The following is a 21,213-nucleotide window of genomic DNA, read 5'->3' as shown; positions in this document are numbered from 1 at the left end:
CCCATGGATTTTAACCCAGAAGGTCTCCAGTCATCCACCCTGGTCGCCAACATCAGCTTGCAGGGATGCATAGCTTTCCTTAACATAGAGAGCTACACCCCCGCCCCTTTTATCTACTTGATCTCTTCTGTACAAGGTATAGCCATCTATACCCATGGTCCAGTCATGCATGGAGTCCCACCAGGTTTCCATTATCCTGATGACATCATAATTATTTGCGTTAAGCAGGAGGAACTTGTTATTCCCCAAGCTTCTGGCATTTATGTACAGGCAGGCAAGTGTCCCTTTGGGGGCTGGTGCCTTGTCCACATATTGTACCAGGGCTGGGGCAGGGGTGGACTCCCTTAAGTGCCGTGACATGCTGGCTTTGCAAGGGTTGACCAAAAGCATTTAAAACAAGCATATTTTGTGTTTGTTGAAAAAGCACATTAACAGCTAGGAGCAGAGGAAGAACTGTGGGCATAAGAGCAGACTCATACCCTCTCCAGAACCTGTTATTCAGAGCCCTTTACTGCAGAAGTTGGGAGATGAATAGTGAATAAGAAAGGAGATCGTAGGAAAAGAAAGGATGTTTTTTTCCGCCCTAAGAAAATTGGATTATATCTTTGCCTCTACCACAAATTGCCCATGTAATGCTGGGCAAATCCCTTAAGGTACATACAGACATTTGGGAAAGTTAGGGGGAGGTCAGATTGAATTTAAAATTGCCATCTGATCTAAAATAAATCAGGATTGTGGGGCTGTGGGGAGCCTGGGAGGATTGGTGGAGCAAGTGGGGTCTGTGGGGAGGATAGGATATTGGGAGAAGAAGAGGGATCTTCAGGGGGGTTTGGGGGGGGCAAGTAGGGTCTATAGGGGGAGCCAGGAGATTGGCAGGTGGGGTCTGAAGAAGAGGTCAACAGGATTGGTGGGGCAAGTGGGGTCTGTGGGAGGGTTGGTGGGGGCTGGGAGGATTTGGTGGGATTAGGGGGCAGGAAAGGTCCTCGGGGGGGCAGGATGAGAGGTCTCTCTTCCCCTCCCCCCTGGGACCAGGGGCTATTTTTAGCCCCACCAACTTCCCCTACCCTCCTCCTCCCATTCTGAAAACAGCATGAGGAACAGGGCACACGCTGACACAAGTTAATGAAGGCACTCCACTTTGAAGCGTCTTCATCTGAACCCTCATGTAATGAGGGTTCAGATTGTTGCAGGATCAGGATCTTCTAAAGTGCTCTGCAGCTGTACTTTTCTGTAAGGGGACAGCTGTAGAGCACTTTCATTGGCTGATCATGCGACCAAATGTTACTTGTGTCAATGCCCTAACTGTATTGTCTGTGCCTGGGTGAACTAAGTTAGATTGGGTGGCCGTTTTTACTGTAATCTAACCTCTCCCTAACCTCCCTGAATGTCCGTATGTATCCTTAGTGGCCAAATGTAGCTTTTATTGTTTAACATTTTCTGGATACCCAGTGGGAAATCTTAGGTCACATTTACACAAGTACTGAGCACTCAACTGAAGTTTATCTGAGTTGTGGTATGAACTTAAAGTGCTTTATGAAAATGCTAAGTACATGGAAACCTAACACTAGATGTTTCAAATTGAGCACCCAAAAATTAGTGGATGATCTGGATCTTCATTTCTCTCTGCCACAGGTCCCCAGATTAAAAACTGAGGGAAAATTATATCACAAGATCTCACGGAGGTATTGTGATGGACCAACACAAACCTCAACACCTTTTGCTCCAAGCGAAGAAAAGCATGCTGTATGTAACAAAAATGCATAATCATTGTTGCACCCAGATGAAAATAGTCTTTTCTGCTAATCCAAGATTACACATTCTCTAATAAAATAAGAGTATATGAGCTTTAAACATTATTTTTAAAACATTTAAGTAGACATGAAGTTTTCTGGATTGACCTATTGCTATGAATTGCTTTTCATTGTCGTCAGGTTACAAAAGCAATGTAAGACAATAAGCTTTTACTATTACATTTGCAGACATTTCTTTTGGACTTTGATTTTTTTATACATGCATATTCCCTAACTAGATGAGAACTGATTTGATGCGATTCATCACTGATCACAGGGCCCTCTTTATGCCTTACACCTAGGAAACTCTCTCCTTTAAATCATTTGGAGCTTTACCTGAGTAAGGCGTACTGATAGGTTCCCCACAAACATTTGTAATAACATTTATCCTCCTAAAAACTAAATATGATTCTCCTTCTCATGTATGTTAGCAAATACATGCAAGTCAGGGAAAATCTAACTTTGCAGGAGTTGTAAAAGATTATGAAACAAGTCAGACTATTTCTTCTAAATCTAGAGGCAAATTTGTACAAGGTACAGCTGGTGTCCTAGATTCAGGCTAGGAAATTCTGCATCCCAAAAACTGGCAAGCTGAAGAAATTTGCTGTCCCTGTAACCAAGCTAGTAAGCTTGTTTGCTGCAATGTCATAGGACTCAAGCACAAAACAGTGCAAAATGAAGCTAATGTGATTTTATTTTGAGTGAATACTCACTGGGTAATGCTTTTAGCCACCCATTTTTACACAGTGGAAGAAACAATACTTAAGCATAATGAACCCATTTACTGCTATTTGCAATTGTAAAACTAGCAATTAGCATAAAAACCTATCTTATAGAAAATGACAGTGCTGAATGGGGTTGCTTTGATGCATGCATTGGGTGGGAGGGTTGAATATCCTTTTATGTGCTGGAGGGGGGAGGGGGACAATGTTTTGCAGAGCAGTAGTTTTGACAAAGTTTCATAGTTTTGAGCTTCAGCCAGGCACCTAACTTAGACAGATGCTACCAGTCGAAAATGTTTCAAAAGGAATCCATATGGCAACTTTGAAGACTGGTTTTGTAAACGTTAATATTTTGTTTAGACAACTATGACTTTTATTTAAAAAAGTCATCTGGTTGGTGTACCAACATGGACACTTCAGAGAACTAAGGATTTATTTAACCAGCAATGGTTGTATTTCCATAACCCTTTCCTTTTCAAGAATATATTCTAGTAATTGCCTGAGAACTGTAGAGCTAGAGAAAAGTGGCAATGCATTCAGCCACTCACTAAACCCTGATTAGAAGGGTGAAGTGCAGGGGCGGGCGATTATTTTGGGCAGAGGGACACTTACTGAGTTCTGGCAAGCCATCGAGGGCCGCATGACAGGCAGCCCAGGGCAATTAAATATTAATTTTCTATATTTTTTAGGGGCCCCGCGGGCTGGACAGAATGGCCTGGCAGGCCACAGACTGCCCCCCGGCCACATTTTGCCCACCCCTGGTGAAGCGTCTACATGCCCATCCTGGGGTGTTTCTGGTCCAGGACAAACCCAGGCACAACTTGTCCAGCGACAAATGCAATGTCTGTTCCTAGCCTAAGATTATGAATTAGCTTTATTAGGTAGTCAATTTGTTAAGCCAGATAATTTTTTAAACATATGTTGAAATTTGGATGTTTGAAAAGCATTCTTGTCCTGAGGGGGAAATAAAACTTGTGACTTCTTCAAAGCCTATACTTTTTCTTCATAGGTTTGGCATTGTTGGTGGAACCACACATGCCTCCATGTCCTGGTCAGAAGATCTGTGAAACAGGTTTTTGAAAGCCTCTGAATGCTCGGTATTCAATGTAGCCTGTATCAATGTAACCAGTAGTAATTGTATTTTCAGGTTTGCCTAAGCAGAAGAGGATGCTTTATCTGTTGGGTTCAGCAGTTTCATCAAATTTCAGGCAGCTATGAGAGAATAGGTCTTGATGGCTTTATATATCCTGCTTTAACTGTACTTTGGCTGAATTTGCATTTCTTAAGTGAGGGGAGATCAATAAGCAAGCATGGTGCAGGCCTACACTGTGTACACCTTCCTGTACAATTCAGCTCAGTCTCCTCCAAATCTCCCAATGTTCAGCCTCATTCAAGCAGTAAATACCTGCCTGGCTGAACCTTGGTTGTTGTGGGTGCCAGATTAAGATAATCAAACTGCTTTCACTCATAGCTACAGAAGTGAAGAGATATCTATACATGTTATCTGACCAATCTGACTATAACCTTTAAGCCTGAGGCCTTGATTAGAAAGTGACAACTCTTTGCAGGTAAGTTAGGAGAATTCAAGTGCTTAGCTTTGTTTTAAGAAGCAAAGTGTGGAAGGTAGAAGGCAGATGGGGTCACAAATTTAAGCTACCAAGAAGGTATGAATGACAACCTGTGCTTCACACATGGTCTACTTGGTTCACTTTAAGCCAAGGGTTCATGTACTCCGATTTTTCAGTATAGGGAATTTAGGGGCACTTTTATATGTGCTCTGGGGGTAGGGCAGCGCATTAATTAGAGCAGCTTCAAGAGGCACACTAATTGAAGCAGCACAATCTCACGCATCAGCATCCCCATGCTTCCAAATGGTGGCACTAATTTTCACTAATGTCTGTCAGTGTGGCTGAGAGCAGGGTTTGGCTGACACAGCCAAGCTATGCTCTTTGTGCTGTCTTCGGAATGGGAGTGGGGGAAAGGGAGTGGAGGGAACCCATTTTTGGGATTGCCCAACCACAGCTGGAGGGTGAGGTGAGTTGATGGACACTCCAGCACTCATTGGGCAACTCCCAGAATGAGTTCCCTCCACTCTCTTTCCCCACTGCCATTCTGAAAACAGTACTGGAGTTGGGAGGAATGTTGCTAGGGGACAGAGGCTGCAAGGATACAGCCACTCTGAACTGCAGCTCATCTCCCGACCCCCAGGACCCAACGGTGAATGCTGTCGGGTCCTGGAGATAGCTGTAACTCATGGTGCTTCCTGTAAAGTGCTATGAGTTACAGTAGGGAACTACTCTTTTTCCTCCTGGACTCTTTGGTTTTATGGGCTTTTTCAGCAGACCTGTGAGATTTGGTTACACGACTGCCCTTTTAAGTTTGTCTCCTCTTTTATGACCAACTGTTTTCAAGTAAGAAATTGTGGACTTCATTTATTCTAGGAAAACAAAATTAGCCACAGGACTGCTCTTTAGACAATACCCAATAGAGAAGTGAGGAGGGAAGAATCCTACCCTCTTTACCAAAGAATGTTGGTATATATCCCAGAAAAAATAAGGGGTATCTTACATAAGGCAAGGGGTACCTTACATAATTCAAAGTGGAACTTACTCATCTTGCTCTGAAAAGGGGATATAAGAGAAGGAAGTAGTGTCATGTTCTACTGTTTCTAAAATGGAAGGAAATTCCTCCCAGTTTGCCTACCAAGGTCTCTCACTGACACCTGGATACATTATAGGGAGAGACAAGGCAAATGATGCCAGTGAACTTCAGTATGCCATGTCCCCAGAGAATAAAAGTAGGCATAACAAAAACATAGCTTTTACCACTGTATCTACAGAAGCAGTTTGAGACAGTGGTACCTCCATTTTGTATTCTAAGTTGGATCTTCTTACTTGGGCAGTCCCTAAGAGTAAAGCAACTCTTTCTTCAGTGATAGTTCCAAAAGAAAAAAGGTCTGCTAGATGTCTCTCAGAAAAGAAAAGTCAAACCAGAAAAAGAAAATGTAAAAAAGAGCCCTGGCTATCTACAAAAATCAACTGTAGCATAAGCAAGAGAGACCTGTGGTGACTTTTGCTAGGATAGAGAACACTTCTAGTGGCTGCCACACAAATGAAACAACCCAAAGTACACTCCGAATCTGTTTGAGTCAGCCCTAGTGTGGCAGCAAGAAGTCCCCACAGGCTTTCGAAGGGGATAGGGCAGGCCCCAAGCCACACAAGCAGCACCGCCCTCCCCTTGGGGAAACTTACCTCTGGGAACACAGCCGGAGCTGAAGCAGGAGCTGCAGCTGTATGAGCCACTGTTACGCTGACTGTTTAATCAGCTGTTCCTGGGGCGGGGAAAAGCTGAACCAATCATGGCAGCTGAAGCAGCTGCTATGGGAAGATTAAAAGCCCCACCAGACCCCAGCAGGGGGAGAGAGAGGGAGCATGCTAGGCGTGACGAGGTTCCTCTGCCATACAGGAAGATTGTAGCCGGCTCAGTACCGGCATCTAGAGCAAGGGAGGGGAATGGAGCTCCTGGGCAAGGCATGGAGGGAGAAGCCAGTCCACTCCCCCCACCCTTCCCTTTTGTCCAGCTGTATACATTACAGCCGATCATTAGAGGAGTCCGCTCAGAGGCGGCAAGGAAGACACCAGCCCCCAAGAACCTTGCTCGTCAGCAACCAAGACAAAAGCGCTAGCTGCCATAACAGCCGAGCTAGTGCACCAGTGTCCATGCCGACATTGGTCCCCTAAAGAAAGGGGTCTACAGGGTACTGCAGAACAATGCAGGCTAAACTGGCAGTTGGCGTGTGGACGGGGTGTAGGCGAGGCAGAGCCCTGCGAAACATGGCATCAAGACTGTGAGTACTACCATCCCCGGGGTCCTCCAGGAAGAGGATCTCCACTGAACCCCTCCTTTCATTCAATAACATCGAGTCATGGCAGAAGAGTTGAGGGGAAGGGCCCCGCGCCGGATGGATGGTATCCCCCACCTTAGGCGCTTCCACACCTAGTTAGTATACAGATGTAGGCAAAATGAGAATTAGCGGAGGGATCATCTTAGGGATTAGGTCCTTAGTGTAACAACTTGCAGTTTGGGACAGCAGTTGTAAGGGAGATGATTTGGAGTGGGACACCAGGAAGCTCCATGTGCTTCAGGAACTTCACAACAGCTCTAAGCATACAATGTACCACATGGCTGCAGGCAATAGCACTGAATACAATGCACTTAAATAAAGATCCAAGTTGCTACAGTCTCTGTGCATGATACTCGGGGCTCATAAGGTTATAGGGCAGACATATTTCAATGGAACACAGTGGAATTTAGAGAATTAGAGTGGCCATCATTTGGATGACGAGCTTCTGGATAAGTCAGCAAACTCAGCATTGACTAAATATAGTTAGAATCTCTTGAAGTTACTATTGTTAGGTAAATGACAAGTAAATACAACATACAAATAATTAATTTTTTGTTGTTTTAGCTTAAGTCAAGGGTATCACTTAAGAAATAAAGATATTTGAAGATATAAAATGCTAGAAAAACAGAGTAAGACTATTTTCACTATTCCATTAATAGCAAATAGTAATGCTATAAAAATCTACATTGACCCTGCAGCCTTGTCCTAACTTGTGATAATACCAAACTGCGATGGTCATCACAGGAAAGTCTATTTTATTACAAGTGCAATTCAGTCCAGTGGAATTACATGGTGGCCTGAACAACATAGTCTGAATCGTCAGTATTGCTTCCAGGCTGGTGCCTAATCCAAAACAAATTTTTCATCTTAGTGGATGTGGCAAATGTCTCATATAATTTGTGTTGCCTGACAAACAAATAGAAGCTGCTGACAAGGTTAGAAACTCAGTTCATTTTTTTAAACAAATACTCTTGGGATGTTTCATCTACCTAAGGGCATTTAACAGGGATAGGGAGCACTTTGGATGGATTTGCCAAGTATACCTTGTATTTCCTCATTCTACAAAAAAGTCATTGATACGTCTGCCTGGCTAGATGTTTATCAGGATTTGTGCATCACTGCCATTACATCTCAACTCATGACCCAGTGCTAACTTCCTTATGTTTCTGCTTCTTCAAAGGCAAACCAAAAATTAAACTTAGATGGAGTATGGATGTTGATTTGACAAGCAAGGAGCATGACAAGATAACTAAAGATCATTGTTCACCTCTTGCATGAAATCAGTCTTATTAAACAGAATGATGCATTTGTTTTTAAAACTGAAATACATGTCTACCATAGTAGATTTAATTGTTCTTGTATCAGTGACAAATGTGACATTAATATTAAAAATAAATATATTAATATGCATTTGGTGGTCCACAAGCACCTTTCTTTTCAAAGTTATCTATGTCATCAGGAAGACTGACAGTCCCTGTTTTAGATGGTACTGGATAAAGCCAGAGTGCAATTCAAATCTTAGCATTATCTGGTGGATATTTAGAAAAAGCACATCTCATTTTTATAACTGTGCATCCTTGAGACAGACTAAACACACTCTTCTCTTTCAGAAGTGCTACTGAGTTCATGAAGAGTTCTGGAATGAAAAACTGGTACTATCACTCCCTCTTCCCCCACTTATCTCTGGGGCTCATCCCAGGCACTATCTTGGTTACTCAAAGGGAGGGACGAGTCCTTTGCAGGTCCTACAAAGCTGGTAGGCCTTTCTGGGTGGGCACTGCCCTGGGATGGTGAAGGGTGATACTTAAGAGCATTGACCAAAGCAGGGATGGAGACTCTTTTAATTTTTTAGGGATCTTTTTAATTACATGTTGTGTTTATTGGAGGAGAGGGAGAAGTTTCAGGAGTTTTTTTTGGGAGGCAGAGGGTGATAGTCACAGACCCTCTGTAGGAGAGACAGAGTGCAGACTAGGAGGGGACACTGGGGGAAGGTGGCAAGATTTCTCCTGGGGGTGAGGCAGGGCAGTGAGACTGGGTGTGGGAAGAGGTTTTTGCATGTTGGATGTGAATTGTTGTTGGGAAGCATGGTTGGGATTGTTTGCTTATGTCAGGGAGGAGAGTTGGCATTCTTGAGATTTAGGTGCTGTTTAGGGAATGCTGTCTCTGGGTTGTTTATTATAAGCCATTCTAAACCTTTTGGATAGCAAAGGATATGAGTCTAACAAATTTCACAACCAGAGGAAGGTCAGGGAAAGTGTGGGTCCCTTACTGAATGGGGGAAGCAACCTTGTGACAGATGATGCAGAAAAGGCTGAAGTATCCAATGCCTTTTTTACCTTGGTCTTCGCAGGCGAGGTCAGCTCCCAGACTACTGCACTGGGTAACAGTTTCAAGAGAAGGTGAGCAGCCGGGTAACAGTTTCAAGAGAAGATGAGCACTAATGAAAGAACAGGTTAGGGACTATTTAGAAAAGCTGGACTTATAAAACTCCACGGAGCTGGGTGCAATGCATCTGAGGGTGCTGATGGAGTTGACTGATGAGATTGCAGAGTTGTTGGCCATTATCTTTGAAAACTCATGGCTCTTTGAAAACTCAGGGAAAGTCCCGGATGATTGGAAAAGGGGAAACAATAGTGCTTGTCTTTAAAAAAGTGAAAAAAGAGGATCTGAGGAACTACAAATAAGTCAGCCTCACTTCAGTCCCTGGAGAAATCATGAAGCAGGCCCTCAAAAACTCCATTTCTAAGCACTTGGAGGAGAAGATGGTGATTAGGAAGTCAGCATGGATTCGCCAAGCACAAGTCATGTCTCACCAATCTAATTGCCTTCTATCATGAGATAACTGGCTCTGTGGATGTGAGGAAAGCAGTGGATATAATATAACTTGACATGTCCCACAGCATTCTTGCAAGCAAGCTGAGGAAGTATGGGTTGGATGAATGGACTGTAAGGTGGATAGAAAGCTGGCTGAATTGTCAGGCTCAACGGGTAGTAATCAAAGGCTCAATGTCTAGCTGGCAGCTGATATCAAGTAGAGTGCCCCAGGGGTTGGTTCTGGGGCCAGTTGTGTTCAATATCTTCATTAATGACCTGGAAGATAGCATAGTGTGCATCCTCAACAAGTTTGTGGATGACACCAAACTGAGGAATATAGTTGGTACACTAGAGGTTAGGGCTAGGATTCAGAGTGACCTAGAAAAACTGGAGGATTGGGCAAAAAGAAATCTTATTAGGTTCAACAAGGACAAGTGTAAAGCCCTGCACTTAGGATGGAACAATCCCATGCATGAGTAGAGGCTTGGGACTGACTGGCCAGGCAGCAGTTCTGCAGAAAAGGACCTGGGGGTTACAGTGGATGATCAGATGGATAAGTCAGCAGTGTGGCCTTGTTGCCAAGAAGGGTAGTGACATACTGGGCTACATTAGTAGAAGCATTGCCAACAGATAAAGAGAAGAAATTATTCCACTTTACTCTGCACTGGTGAGGCCACATCTGGAGTCCTGCGTCCACTTTTGGGTCCCCCACTATAGAAAGGATATGGGCAAGTTGGAGAGAGTCCAGCAGAGGGTAATGAAAATGGTTAGGGGTCTAGGACACATGACTTATGAGGAGAGGCTGAGGGAACTGGGCATATTTAGTCTGCAGAAGAGAAGACTAAGAGGGGATTTGATAGCAGCCTTCAAGTACCTGAAGGCTGGTTCCAAAGAGGATGGAGCTAGACTGTGCACAGCGGTGGCAGATGACAGAACAAGGAACAATGGTCTTAAGCTGCAGCAAGAGAGGTTTAGGTTGGATATGAGGAAAAACTTTCTCCCTAGGAGGGTGGTGAAGCACTGGAACAGGTTACCTACAGAGGTGGTGGAATCTCCATCCTCGGAAGTTTTTAAGGCCTGGCTTGACAAAGCCCTGGCTGGAATGATCTAGTAGGGGATGGTCCTGCTTTGAGCAGTGGTTTGGACTTGATGACCTCCTAATGTCCCTTCCAACCCTAATTTTCTACAATCCTATGATTCTTTGATTCTAAATAAATAAACCTTAAAGCTGATTTGAACTGACATGTCTGAAGTGAAAAAAACAAACAAAAAACCCCAAAACACACCACACATCTATTGCATGAATGGAAATCAAGTATTTCACTTCTCTGGCCAAATTCAGTGCCATCCATAGTGAGAAAAAATTATGAGCAGACAGTCATCAAAAGTGTCAGATTGAACAGGCTTCAATGGTCACTTTACATCTTTGTTTTTTCATCATCAGTGCTGGCTTCACATTTAGAAACACGAGTTAGAGTTAGCAGCCCTTGTTGTTAACAGGCTTATGCCTGACAGACTATGGGTGCATCTACACATGCATTAATGAGCCTTTTCTAATGTGCATTAAATTTAGTACCTCCAATGTGAGGGACTAAAGTAATGAGCATTATTAGGCTGTGCTAATGTGTAGTAGCACATCTGCATGCTTTTTTAGCGATCCTTAATGTACAGTAGACTATTTTACTGTGCATTAAGGTAAAACCACTTTTTTACATGATGCTTTAATGTGTAGTAAAATAGTCTACTGGGCATTAAAGTGCCCATGTAGACACACCCTATGTGTATAAAAATACTTCCATATGTACTATTCACTTTCTAATAAGACAACACCAAAAATCTAAGCTTTGTAGTTTAGATGCACTGTTTATAAATTGCCATCTATTTTTATGAACAATTTACAGAACAAAATTGTTCAGAATTGTTTCATCCTTCAGATTAATTTACCAACAATAACATTTTTATTCAAAGTTAAATGAACTCCAAAATATCTGCCTTGAAGTTTTAACTTAATAAGTGCATCTGATTTTGAAACTAAAACTGAAGAGCCAGATCTAAATATTTTTGTTCTCCGTCTGCTACATCCATTCATTCATAACTATTATAGTATACTAGACAGTACACCAAACCAAAGTATTCAGCATACCTATTTAAAAAAACCAAAACAATCCTAACCTCATAGATGAAACTATGGGGGTTTTTTTTCTTTCTACTTCAGCTCTTGGCTATGTTCATTGCTTACATTCTTGATAGGCAGGTAAGTATGCTATACTTGTAGCGATAAAACAATATCCTTTCCACTGCATTCTGTCAAAGCTATCTATTGATACATTCTCCAGGGTAGTAAAACAATAGAATGTATTAAAAAACCTTCAGAGAGCAACCAAACCAGGAACATTATAAACAAGCATTTCTATCCACTTGCCTGCTTTTGTCCCTATATTAACCAGCTAGGAAGATTTTCAAGAAAATTGTGCATGAGTTACATGTAGTGTAGTTTATTTGGAATTTCAAAAGAATTGCTGCATATGAGCTATTGAGCCATTTAGTGTAGTGACCTGAACAAAATGGTTCAATGGTGTGAACCATATTGCAGACTTTATGGCCCCAGATAATTCAGCCTGTATCTACAAAGTAAACTTACTGTGCATCAGCATCCTCAAGTATACTGGGCTGTGCCAATCACCTTCTACACCCAGATGCATAGGGGCTAAATACCATGGCAGTAGTTTAACTGGGCATCTCACTGAACTGTGCTACGTCATCATGCCCAAAGCACCATACTTTCTGGTATTGGAGGCAACCTGTACATAGCAGTACAGTGTGTTTGAAACTGGCAGCCATGGTCAAATTTTATCCTATAAACGTGGTCCCGTTTCTTCAGCTTCTGCCAGGCAGCAGACCCCTCAGACATCAAAATGAAAACTGATTTTTGTAGGGTGCCCCTGTCCAGAAGGTTAACTGATGTATCCAACAGTCTCATGCCAGGTGAGAATTTCATGATTATTAAAGTGTTCCTTAATTTTAGGAAGCTTCTTATGTTTCCACAGGAGAGTAAATGTGCACTTGAAGCTACCAATTGGCTAACTGGAAATTTCCCACAGGAATGTTTTCTTTTGACTGAAAATAAATTCCACAAAATTAATGTGGGGAAAAAAAAACTTTGAAAAATATTAGTTTTGCAAAATAAAATAAAAAATTCCATTTTCCTTGGAGAAAAATCAAAATGAAATATTTCAATGTGGGGTTGAGTCAGCCTGAATCCAAACATTTTCATTTTTGTACTGATATATTTTGTGCTGGATCAGTTCAAAATGAACCTGTGTTGAATATGCCAGAGCACTACATGGGTCTGAGCACCTCATGCACTACTCTTGCCCCTGAGCTGAACCAACTTGGTGCATCATATGACACATAATCCAAGCAGGAAGAGAATAGAGGTATGAAGTAGGTGAACTACATCTGCTGTGATGCACCGTGACAGCTTAGGCAGACACAGTTTAATGCTGAACCAAAACAACCAAAGTGTTTTGATTGAGCTAAAGAAAGTAAAACAATGTTTTGACGTTTCTGAATCAAAATATTTTGGAAATCTGTCTCATCAGATTACACTGTTCTGATGTTTCACTCTGGTTCAAACATCAATTAGAATTCCCCACAAGATGGAGACATCCCTTTTTCAACCTTAATTTATTCTGTAAAAGCAAATTATTGATGCCCTCCTAAGACAAAACACATGTACCAAATCCTGGGTAAAGAAACAGAATTAATATTAGATTCCCTTCCCCTCCCACTGCTTAGATCAGCAGTTGTCAAGCCAGGACTGGTGTACCCCTAGGGGTACTTAAAAAGGTCCTAGGGGGTACACAATCTAAATGTGGCAGATAAATGCTGCGTGCATGTGCACAGCTGCAGTGAGTCACGCAGGCGGCCAGGACAGCTGTTGGGTCCAGCTGGTAGGTATGTTGTGAGGGAAGGGGTCAGGGGAGGGGGAAAAGGGGGAGGGAGCAGATCAAGGCTCCAGCGGTGGGGGAGGGAGTGGGGCTGGGGTAGAAGTTCCCCAACCCCCTCCCCCAGCACCACTGCTGCCTGCCCCGAGCACACTGTTCCAGCCCTCGCTTGGAACAGCCTAGCACCGACATCTGCCCCAGCCAGCAGGGGCACCCTGCCTTGCTCCGCGCAGATCTGGCAGCACATGCCACATGCCTTCCCAGGGTGCGTGCACCAGTGGAAGCCTCCACCCCCTCCCCGCGCCCCATCAGATGAGCAGCTTGCGGCTCTGTCCTGCACTCTGCCCTGGTTGCGCACCCCACCACCCCTGCCCCTTAAAAACAAGAAAAAAAAATATAAAGGGGTACCTGAGCTGGAACTTGGAGAGAGAAGGGGTATGCTTATTAAAAAAGGTTGAAAACCCCTGGCTTAGGTGCTGAAGGAAGAAGGCATGCTGGGGACTAGAGGGAGGGAGGACTCCATATCAAGACTGAAGTCTGGATGAAGTTCAGACTAAGTAGAAACTTTGGTTTATGGTAGTTAATTTTTGGCACATATGCCACAAATTAGCTTGGCACCCTTCCCACGTGCTACTCTGAACCACTTCCTCTGCCTGATCTGCTGTTCTGCTTTCAGCTCCCCATCCTCCCTACCCAATTTCCTCTCTGTTTTCTGCTTCTTACCTTGTATGCCCTGCCTGATCATCTGCTTTGCCTTCTGTTTCCTGCCCTATCCACTGGTGTGCTGCCTGGTCCCTCTCTGATCTGCTGGGTGCCACACACAGGCTACCCATGACACTTGTGGCACTCGTGGCACAGGGTGGCCACCCCTGCACTAGGGTACGGTTTCTTATTTCTTATATAGTCCGCCCATCAGTTGACACGTACATCATCTTCTTTTGGAGGGTTTGCTTCCACAGATCCCACTGTATAATATTCCCAGAAAAATTTCATTATATTTGAGCAAAATAAATCTCCCAGTGCTTTAATGAGAGACACAACCATAAAAATTACTGGGAAATCAAAAAAATTTTAAAGAGAGAGAAAGCAAACCCCACTAAGAATGGTAAAAAACATTTTATATTAAATTGGTTAAAATTTCCCTAATTTTAGATTCACTCTATGCATCAGTAAATGATTAGAATTATTGAAATCATTTCCAGTTACTTAGAGACAGCATAGATATTTAAAAATGAAGTTAAAAGTTCCCAGCTGCTGATCTGTAGTGCTATAGCAACTTAGATATCAAGGCATTTATCCTTAATAGAGCATTCAACAGAATTAAAGAAGTTGGCCATACATGCATAATAAGAGCTAATCAGAGCCTCAAGATCTAAATTTAGCTTCCTGGCAAGTTCCTTACAGAATATGGCTTTCCACAATCTCAATAGCACCTATGGCCCACCTTTGAAAAGTATATAAATGATCCAAGGTTTTACTGACAAAATTTTAATAAGGAATTCCCAGAACATGTTGTTGTCATTGTAAATAAGTAGGCACCTTAAAGTAAGAGAGTTAGAAACTCCTTCAAGGGCTACCATGGATCTGAACATGCAGCTTCAGTTTATCCAGGAAGCACTTAAATACTACTGTGAAACATTAATTATATTACAGTATAACTGAAGAGTATGCTAGGCCATCTGTGGACAGGGTAGCAGAGCTAAGAATATTGGGGGCTACTTTATTTTTTTCCAGTTCCTGACTCCTAAGCACTTTACTTTGCAATCTTTTTCTCCTCTGCTCAAGATGGGCACTCTCCAGAAACAGTGATGTAATTAACTGTATTAGTCTAAAGTCATGGAGAAGGCAGGGTAGATTTACACCTTACAGACTAGCCAAAGTAGATTTTACATATAAATAGCACAAGCTTTCATGAGCTGAGCTCACTTCATCAGATGCTCTGAAAAGACAATACTTTTTGGACTGCTCTAGAATGTAGTAGTGAAAATACTAACATGTACTTCCTCATCCCCACCAGTTGGATTAACACCAGTGCAGTTTTGGGGAAGCTTAAAGAATAGGAATCCAAACAAAGTGATATTTTGGGGAGATACAACCACTTGTTAACTGAAAAAACAGATCCTGCTTGTTCAAATTTTTTCTCTTTTACAGGATATAAGATATAAGCCTCTCATCCCGTCATATTTTTTTACTTAAACTGGTTGGATAGGGGAATAGTATAGTCTATCATTTCCTTTAAAATTGTAATTTTTTAAAAATAATTTGAAGATGAATGACATATATTCATAATCTACCTCATCCTTCTCCAGATTTTTTAACATTTTAATGACAATTACTGCAAATTTTAAACAGTGCCAACATCTGTCATGAATTACAGGGCAAAGTACCGCTTTACTGCATTGCAAATACATGGATGCCTGTGACAAATGGATAGGCAGGACTCAGAAGCGAAACCAGGGAGACCAAATAAGAAAGAAAAGTGAAAATATCTAAAGAAAAAGATAGGAAGCAGCTGGCAGACAAAAGATCAGATTTTATGGCTGCATGATTATATTAGTGTATCTACTCAGATCAGACCTACAATACACTGAAATGTCAAGCAACAATGGAAAAGCACAATATTTTTTTCCAGGAAATATACTCAATATCAGCACTACTTTACTGAGGGCAATTATAGCATGACAGGATTTCCACTGATTGAACAGACTTGGCAACTGTTGATCCTCTGGATTATGGTGTATACATAAGAGGTCTAAGTCAGGTACATGATGAATATGCTTGTATGGAGTCCTGCAACCATCACACCTTTGATGCATATACTTAGGCAAGTGTACGGAGGAGTGGAGGTTGCCCAAGACCTACCATCCCCACTTTAAACCATTGAGACCAAAGGCCAAACTGAATCCAGACGTTCAGTGCCTCAGTGGTTGTAGCTTCTGCCAGAGAGCAACAGATAAGAACTGCTGACTGCCTAACACCTCAGCGACCGCACGTTTCTGTCAGGGCAATGTCTCTTAGCCTTTCTACAAGACAGTAGGGACTAGGGTTTTGAGGAGCCCTAACTCTTTAGGTTTCATAGATTTCATAGACATAGGGGCTAGAAGGGACCTCACAAGATCATCGGGTTCAGCCCCCTGCCCAAGGGGCAGGAAGTTAGCTGGGTCAAATGATCCCAACAAGATAGGCATGCAAGTGTTTCTTGAAAGTGTCCAGAGTAGATGAAAATGGTGAACTACATTGGTAAGGATTAAGGGTATGTCTGTACCATGACAGCAGCAACTTCTGGTGAGGACATTCCCAAGCATGTTCTTCCCTTTCCTGTACCTCTCCCTACACCACAGCATTCATGTTCCAAACCTGGAAATACTCCTGTGAGGCAGCTCTGAAGTGTTCTTCTACAGCTGCTCTCAAAACCTCAGCCTCCAGGATGTTTGAGAGCTGCTACAGAGTGAAGCCTCCAAAGTAGGCTTACTGGCTTTTTTCCAAGTTGGGAGCACGCAGGTGGGAGCAGATAGATAGGGTTTCTTGGGAATAACCCATCCAGTACATATCACTGCTATGGTGTAAATATACCGCAAATGGTCTATCTTCCAGCAGCTGCTCAATAGCCTGTGATAGGTGTTGATGAACGGGTTCATTGTTTGTGAACAGATTTACACAGTACACTACTACTATCCCCAACATCATCCTAACTGGCAGTGAGCACCTTTGCTGGAAATTTCAGAGAAGCCAAGAATTAGAGGAACACAGAGATAAGGCTCCAGCTCTGACTCCAGACTGTCCTTCTCAGTCCTTCAGATGGTACCTTCCCCCAAAAACTTGTATCATATTGGCACAGGAATCTTTGAATAGATGTTGCTCACACTATACCCGTCTAGGTGATAAACCATATTTTAATTTTTCAAAAACTGTAGAGTTCGTAACCTTCCATGGGTGCTAAACAAAATTAACCTGGCTTAGGAAAGGGAAAAACATCTTTTGGAACAGAAACAAGCACACTGAAAAAAAACATGAAAGAATTAAATCCCTTACATAGATGACTGCTGAAAAAAAGCAGTCAAGTTATTTCCCTTTGACTCCAGCTACATGAACAAAGTTCCCCTTCATTTATGTTCCCACTTTCATCTCTCTGCCTTCTTCCTTGATCCAGGTTGACATAATTTAACCCTCTCCTTCAAATTCATTTCTTTCAAAAACCTGAAACCCTACTCTTCTGTGCAGAAGACTCACTGAATTAGATGAGTGAAAAACATAACAGAAACTATAACCCAAACTAACAGATAGAGGTATGAAAAGCTTCAGCATTTTGTCATAGTGCTATAAAGTTTTATCTTCTACCTGTACACTAGCAGTTTCAATAGTTAATCTCTTTGGACCAAGAATTATATGCTACCAGGAGCTACTTTTCACACTGAGAACATATAAATAGATACTATGTGCTTACAGTATGATGGCTGCTTCTTGCTGAACTTAAAACTCTATTAATTGTTGTAGTAAAAATGTAAAATAATGCATAAGGTTGTTTAAAATTGCTGGAAATATGCAAGGATACTGCAATGCTGTACCAACAGACATGCTGTAAAATCTGAAGTTCAAATGCAAATCTTTATAACAGTGGCACCATTGAGGGTTGCGCAGCAATATTTGCTACTTTATCCTATGTTCTAGGGGTTGGTAAAATAAAAGTTAACATGCCCTGTACTTTTGACAAAATACAGTTCAATTCAGGACTAACTCTGGAGGCAGGAGACAAAGTGTTAAAACCTTTTTCAAAGTGGAGGTGTTAAAATGCTGCTACGAGGAAGCAAAGATAAAAGCCGTGCTAAAAAAGTGACTTAACTTCTATTTCTACATTTATTTCTTTCCTACAAATTCACATATCACAATAGATTGAATCCACTGCCTTCAATTAGTTTTAGTTTTCATACCATTCAATTATTAGAATGTGTCTTAATTAAGAGTAAATGCAACTGGATGAATTTCAAAACAATGAAAAATTTCATGAATGACCTGCAACAAGAAAGCTAGTTGGCGCTACAGAAATTACGTTTAAAAATAAATATTGTTGAGAATCAAAGGCACTAAATAACTCTTACCCCTCCCCCACCAATGCCTCCTACATGTTGAGAGATAAAGTGGCAGCAGTAGCATAACAAATCACATAAATAGTCTCCAATTTATTTACCAAACTCTCAGAACTTACGCAATCTTGTCACACACTGCGCACTTCCAGCTCCCATCAATTCCCATGACACGGCACTTGCTGCAAACTCTGAGTCTGCATGTTTGGCACAAGTCCCCCCTGTCGAAGATTAAGCCCAGGTTTTTCTGACAACGAACACAGACCCTGCTGCTCTGTTGCTGGCGGTGACGGTTTCCACCTTTCCTTTTCACTTCTAACAGCTCGTTTTTCAGTTTCCTAGAAGCAAACAAAGAAGAAGCTTTAATTTTGAGATCCCTACATTTCAGACTCTCGGTATTTTGTGGCAACATTTTTACCTTAAGAGGCAGAGGCAACACACACAAAAAATAAAATCTGTTAGTTGTGGGTTGAGTGGAGCTACTGACTGATTAAGCAGTTCTCATATCTGTCTGCCAGCTCATCCCCTTTTCCCCCCCATTAATAAACCCATTATAGTTTGAGAGTGGGGAAGTTTGTTCATGTTGCAACACCAACACAGAAATTACTTTCCCAGGTTTCTGGGTGAGAGCTCAACCCAGGATAATCAATTTGTGTAAATCCCCTAAGGTGAACTTGGCCCTTGTTGCTGCCATCTGGTGCCTGGCAGAACCATTACACTTATTTTGCTGCAACTTCAAGCCATTGGTCTGTGTCATCCTCTCTGCAGGCTCTTTATGGCAGCCCTTCAAGTACCTGAATACTCCTATCATGTTCCCTCTTAAGTGCCTTTTCTGCAAATTGCACAGGAAGAAGAAAAGCAAAGCAGAATGCATTTGGGTGAAGATGAAAGGTGAAAGATGCAGCACCAATATAATGGTGGAGATTTATGATAGGTCACCAAATCAGAAAGAGGAGGTACATGAGGCACTCTTCAAGCTTCTGGATAGATTTGTCACCTACTTGAACAATGCCTCATCCACCTCCTCTTTTTGACTTGGTGGCCTATCATAAATCTCCACCGTTATATTGGTGCTGCATCTTTCACCTTTCATCTTCACCCAAATGCATTCTGTTTTGCTTTTCTTCCTCTTCCTGAACCAGGGAACTAGTGTACGTGTTTTTGACATGCAAGGCAACACCACTACCTTTTTTCTCAACCCTGTCCTTCCAAAACAGAGTGTACCCCTCCATGTTGGCATTCCAGTCATAAGAGTCTCTGCAATGCCAATCAGGTCATAGTCCTTTTCACAGGCTGCAGCTTCCAGCTCATCTTGTTTATAACCCACACTTTTCACATTTGTATAGGTTCTTCGGATGCATTTTGCATCTTAACCTAGTCGCTTCTTTTTTGAGCTACTTGTTGCTGTGCTGTAGCTCTCTGGCCCCTTCCCGAAGTTGAGTTGCTTTCCTCTTCAAGTCCTTTCTCCTCTGGACAGCATGCTCTGTTGCTGGATGGTTTTGATCACTATCCCCCCGATTCCTAGTTTAAGCCCTCCCTTACTAGGTTGGCCACACAATACCCGAAAAACCTCTTCCCTGTTCTCATCAGATAGATCCTATCTCTTGATAGCAGCCCTCCTCCTCCCAAGAACATCTGCCCATTGTCAAACAAGCCAAAGTCTTCACATTGACACCACTGTCTCAGCAACTCATTCTTTTCCAAGATACAATGGTCCCTGCCTGGACCCTTGCCTTTCACGGAAACAATCTATGCCAAAAGCCTCATAGTCGCCTCCGCTCTGCTCAGTGTCATTCCTGGCAGTATCGTTGGTGCCTACACAAACAAGCAGGAAGGTGTAGTGGCCCAAAGGATGGATGAGGTTTAACAGTCTCTCCGAGATGGCCTGAATTTGGGCTCCAGGCAGGCAGAACACCTATTGGGCCCCCAAATCCAGACAACAAACTGGTACCTTTATCCTTTGCAAAGGGAGTCATCAACCACCACCATTCTTTTCTTTTTACTTCTTGGTGCAGTGGTCCGAGAACTCGTCCTTGAGGCCTTGCACTCTAGGCTGCTAACTCCTCTGCAGATATGCATTAGAAATCATTAACTTTAACATCTTCATGAAAATTACACTTCACTTTCAAAATGTAAGTTTGAAAGTTTAGATCTCTGCATAAGCAGAGTTCCATGTTGCATTCGCTAAAGTAGCAGATGTAGCTCCTGTATTAAAAGAACCTGATTAAAAGGTGAATACTGCAGATAAAATCCAAACAAAAAGAGGCTCTTAACATGCCCTACTTGGAGAACATGATTTTCCTAGAGATGCTTCCAGTTTTGTCACTACTGGCATTTATCAGTTAAAAGGTGAGGCTGAGTCTTTCCTGCATCTTTGGCTTTGTTTTACTTTTTTACCCTGTAGTTTTCTGATAATTTAAATGCCACTTTCTACAGCTGCATAGTGGTCCAGGTGCTTTATACATTCCAGTGTTATTTGTGTAGTACTCTGCAATTATAATGCCTTCTAACTGCTCCATGCTTTCAATGAAAATGTGGTTTTTGACTTGTCAACTTTATACTGTATTTATCCAAATCTAAGATGACACTGAGTTTAAGTATCATAAGATTCTAGACATGGAAAATGTATAAATTTGTTATAATTTTCCATTCATAGAAACTAATTTTGAGGGTCATCTTAAATTCATGCCCCCTTGCCCCCACTACTGCAGTGGGTAAAGGAGTGGCGGGGCAACATGGTGGGGGAGAGGCAGAGGGCAGGGAAGTCAAGTAGCCCGACCACTGCCTCTTGCCTTTTCTCCCCCTCACAACTTGCTCCTCTGGTGCCTGTACACCCCGTGCCTTCCTCCTCTGTGCAGTGCCTATGCCACCTGGCACCTGTTCTCCACCACCACCACTTAGCCCTCTGTGGTGCCTGAACCCCACCACTTGACCCCCGGGGACCTGATCCCCACC

The 21,213-nt window shown here is 42.5% G+C and overlaps 1 protein-coding gene across 2 annotated transcripts in view; it reads right to left on the bottom strand.

Moving 5' to 3' along the window:
- The window catches only part of SYTL5 (synaptotagmin like 5), a 107,728-nt gene that overhangs the window by 66,200 nt on the left and 20,315 nt on the right, over nt 1–21,213 (bottom strand). For both annotated transcript variants that reach the window (XM_019525567.1, XM_019525568.1), the window contains exon 2: nt 18,381–18,596. In XM_019525567.1, coding sequence (XP_019381112.1) covers nt 18,381–18,596 — 216 coding nt within the window. The remainder of the gene's footprint in view (nt 1–18,380; nt 18,597–21,213) is intronic.

The sequence above is a fragment of the Gavialis gangeticus genome, unplaced genomic scaffold (assembly GCF_001723915.1).
Source record: "Gavialis gangeticus isolate Ggan-Ray unplaced genomic scaffold, GavGan_comp1, whole genome shotgun sequence".
Taxonomy (NCBI): domain Eukaryota; kingdom Metazoa; phylum Chordata; order Crocodylia; family Gavialidae; genus Gavialis; species Gavialis gangeticus.
The sequence above is the reverse complement of the archived record's forward strand: the minus strand, read 5'-3'. Positions and strand labels throughout refer to the sequence as shown.